Source organism: Diabrotica undecimpunctata, chromosome 5 (assembly GCF_040954645.1).
Source record: "Diabrotica undecimpunctata isolate CICGRU chromosome 5, icDiaUnde3, whole genome shotgun sequence".
Taxonomy (NCBI): domain Eukaryota; kingdom Metazoa; phylum Arthropoda; class Insecta; order Coleoptera; family Chrysomelidae; genus Diabrotica; species Diabrotica undecimpunctata.
Genome location: NC_092807.1, coordinates 75259416 through 75263503, shown reverse-complemented (window position 1 = coordinate 75263503; position 4088 = coordinate 75259416). Strand labels below are relative to the sequence as shown.

At 35.2% G+C, this 4088-nt stretch overlaps 1 protein-coding gene across 1 annotated transcript; it reads right to left on the bottom strand.

The window, feature by feature from the left end:
- Positions 1–694: 694 nt before the first annotated feature.
- Positions 695–1648, bottom strand: LOC140442293 (uncharacterized). Its single transcript, XM_072533368.1, has one exon. The coding sequence runs from the start codon at positions 1646–1648 to the stop codon at positions 695–697; it is 954 nt and encodes a 317-aa protein (XP_072389469.1).
- Positions 1649–4088: the final 2440 nt, after the last annotated feature.

The following is a 4088-nucleotide window of genomic DNA, read 5'->3' as shown; positions in this document are numbered from 1 at the left end:
TGGTGGTAAAGAGGTAGTTCCTTTATATGAACCTCCACATTTACTAAAAGGTGTGAGAAATAATTTTTTAAATATAATTTAAAATTCAAATGGAGAAAGGCACAATATGAAGTGCTAAATGGGATCATATAAAGAAACTCTTCGAAATTGAGGGCACTGAAGATGACGATTATAAATTATGTAAAAATCTAACCATTTCCCATATAGCTGGGATCAAACTGAAGCAATAAGAGAACAAACAGAAGTCCTCAATACAATTTCCAGGGAGCTAGATAACATAAAAGGTTTCTTAAATGAATTATAAGTTTTTTTTTGATTAAATTTTTAAATTATATGAAGTTTTGTTTGTTTTTCTGTCTCTTCAATCCTTGTAGCTTACGCTTGAAATGTTCTGTATTTGCTGGATTAAAATAAAACTGCACTATAAATGCTTTGTATTTATTGCATTAAAGATAGCACAATGATTTTATATGTCTTTAGTTCTGAACGTGAACTCTGACTGCTGACCGAAGTGCGTAGCATCTATGAGCACCGAACTTAAAGTCAAGTAGGGGAGATTGGCGCGTACATGCGCCCCTCCTTGAAATACATTTCAATACATTACACAAATTATGTATATACAAATTATAAAAATAAAATCCAAATGTTATGACTAAAGAGAATGTAATTGTAAGTCCTTAACTAAAATGAAAATTTAAATGTTCGGTAATGGCGAAATGTTTTTAACCGCACGTTTGTATTCTCCGCGGGCTGTTTTCACTGTTACTACACGAGTTACACCATCTTGTCCTGGATGAATGGCTGTCACACGGCCCAATGGCCAACATAGAGGTGGAAAACGTATGTCCTTGATTAGAACTAATTGTCCTACTTGTATGTTGGGTGAGGGGTCAGAAAACCATTTCTGACGTTGCTGCAACTCTCCCATGTATTCTTTGGACCAGCGATGCCATATGTGCTGGTGCATCATTTGAAGATGTTGATATCGAGATAACCTGTTTGTAGATATGTCCGTAAGATCGGGCTCTGGTAATGATGTGAATGGTCTCCCGATAAGAAAATGAGCTGGTGTGATAGGATTAAAATCATTAGGATTGGAACTAAGAGGTGAGAGTGGTTGGGAATTTAATACTGACTCTACTTGAACTAAAAGTGTTTGAAATTCTTCGAAAATGAGTAAGTTGTTTTTCATTGTTCGTCGTAAATGAACCTTCATTGACTTTATTCCTGCCTCCCAAATTCCCCCGAAATGTGGAGAATTTGCTGGAATAAATTTCCAAGCTATTTTATCATTTGCACAAAATGAGGCTAGTTCAGTTTTGTTATTAGTTAAAAAACTTGAAATTTCATCTAACTCACTCTTGGCTCCTATAAAATTAGTGCCATTATCTGAAAATAATTGTAAAGGCCGCCCTCTTCTAGCTATAAAGCGTTTGAGGTAGGCAATGAATGCTTCGGAAGTAAGACTTGTAGCTATTTCAAGATGTATAGCCTTGGTTTTAAGACATATAAAGAGGCAAACCCAAGCCTTAAACGTTTTGCACCCGCGACCCTTCCTATCCTTTAGTAAAAAGGGCCCAGCGTAGTCTACACCGGTTGAATGAAAAGGAAACGTTTGAGTAACCCGTTCCTTGGGCAGATCACCCATTGTAGGGGTTTGAAAAGAAGGTTTTGCCTTGAAACATGTTATGCAATTATGTACTGTTTTTCGAGCAATATTGCGGCCTGAAATTGGCCAAAAATTATCCCTGATAGATGAAAGTAGATGGTTGGGACCTGAATGAAGAAGCCTCCTATGTTCATGTATAAAAAGTAATTTAGTGAAATGAGAATCCTTGGGAAGTAGAATAGGACGGCGTTTTTCAAATGACCATGGGGAATGTTTGAGTCTACCTCCAACTCGCAAGATACCATTGTCATCCAAAAATGGTGAAAGAAATTTAATAGAACCTTTTCTTATTTTGCAGGATTTACTCAACAAGTTTATTTCTGAGCTGAAATGCTCAGCTTGAATTATCTTTGAAAGAATGTTTAATGCATTTGAAAGTTCTTCACTGCTCAATGGCTCTCTTGTTGTATTTCTGAGTAAGTTACTGGTGATATATTTTTCAAACTCAAGTTCATTCGTTGGGCGCATCCAAGGTTTGAATTTTTTACTTTTTATCATCTTCAGTCTTTCTTGCTTAATATTGACTTCTACAGTTGCTCGGACCATTCTATGATCGCTTGCAACCGAAAATTGATTTAAGACTGTAACATCTTTGACTATATGTTTTTTGTCAGTGATGATGAAGTCGATCTCATTTTTTGTCTTACCATAGGGGCTCTTCCAAGTCCATCTTCTATGGATCTTCTTATAGAAGAAGCTATTCATTAAATATAGATTGTTTTCTTATAGGAAATTTAAGAGTATTTCGCCCCTTTCGTTTCTACCTGGTGTGCCAAAATTTCCGAGGGCATTTTCAGCTGGGTCAGTGCTTATTCCTATTTTGTCATTAAAGTCGCCACATAGTACCGTAAAATGTTCTTGGTCTTCTGAAACAGCTGTGTACAAGTCATCATAGAACTGTTCTATTTCTTCGTCAGCGTGACTCGATGTTGGTGCATAGACTTGAATGATCTTTATGGAGTAACGGGTGTTTAGTTGTAATTTTGCAAGTATAACTCTTGTGGAAACTGCTTTTACTGATATGATATTCTCAGTTAGTTTTTTATTAATAAAGAGCCCAATGCCTCCATTCCCATAGTTTTCTCCGACATGATAGAAAATGTGACCGGATTTTAAAGTGGTTAGGCTTTCTTCTTTCCTTCTGACCTCAGCGACTCCAACAATGTCCCAATTGATTTTATCAAGTTCAGATTCCATTTCTATGAATTTTTCTTCTGATAGCAGGGTTCTTGCATTGAAAGTTGCAATTTTTAGAGATATATATCTGTTCGATGGTTTTCTAAAATATGTCAGAATTTTGCCCCCCCAGAATCCGTGGACTGACTGATAGTCTGACTGATGGTCTAATAGTCACTAATGAAAAAAGCAAATAAATGTTCTTTAACATACAAAAGAGAGGATCGAGAGTAGGGCATAACGGAACAATAAAGCCATATAATTTTGAAAGATTGCAGCGTCTTAGATGCCGTAGGTAATGTTGTTACATAAAAAATAAAAGGGAATATTTAGGTAGCTAACTGATGTTTATGTATATATATAACCCTCTTTATTAGGCCAGGATTGCTAGAAAAGCCATCAGAGGTATTTTCCGACTTACAGAGGTCCGAGTACTAACGAATACCGAACAGAGCTAATTCCAAGATCAAACACATATATAAAGATAGCAACGTCGTACAAGAAACTAAATCTCAGTGCTAAAGTTGCGCTGGCTTTATCCAAAGACTCTATAATAACTGCATTGCCAAGTTAAATTGGGAGGATGCCCCAAGAGAAAAAATGCCTTTAAGACTTCCACAAATGAAGGAGGAGGTAACATATGGTCAGATTTAGGAATAATGAGACCTACAATCAATACTTATCTGTTGTGGAATATCAAATCAATTACATGTAATTAAACGAACTGGGCTTAAAAAAAATATCCAAGGAAAGGCATTTCAGAAATATTGACATAAATTTTAAAATCGTCATTTACCTGGCTGTATTTTCAATAGGAAAGGGAAGACAAAAAGAAGAAAAGGCAATAGAATCTTGTTCCGTTCTGACTATACGATGACGATGATCTTTATATAACATATAAGGAGAAAGAGAGAATAATGTTTATGTTTAATTTAGAACTCTCAGGTTTTCTCCCTTTTGAATTGGGTATGTATATGTATTACCATAGAAAATAAAAGCAAGAGAACTATAATTATAAAACGAAAAGATTACGAAATGAAAAGATTATATAAATCACTTATATTTACACAGACTGTTTTACAAAAGGTGAACAAATGAGCATAAACGGACAGCTGTTTTACAAACTTAATATTATTAGACGCATTTAGGATCAATTTCACTCAAAATATGATATGCTAAAATACGATACGACACGAAAAAGGCAATGACTTTTACAGCTGATTGCCACATAAATATCAATGTA

Coding starts and splice junctions, on each gene's coding strand:
- LOC140442293 (XM_072533368.1), bottom strand. CDS start 1,648: ATGGGTGATCTGCCCAAGGAACGGGTTACTCAAACGTTTCCTTTTCAT.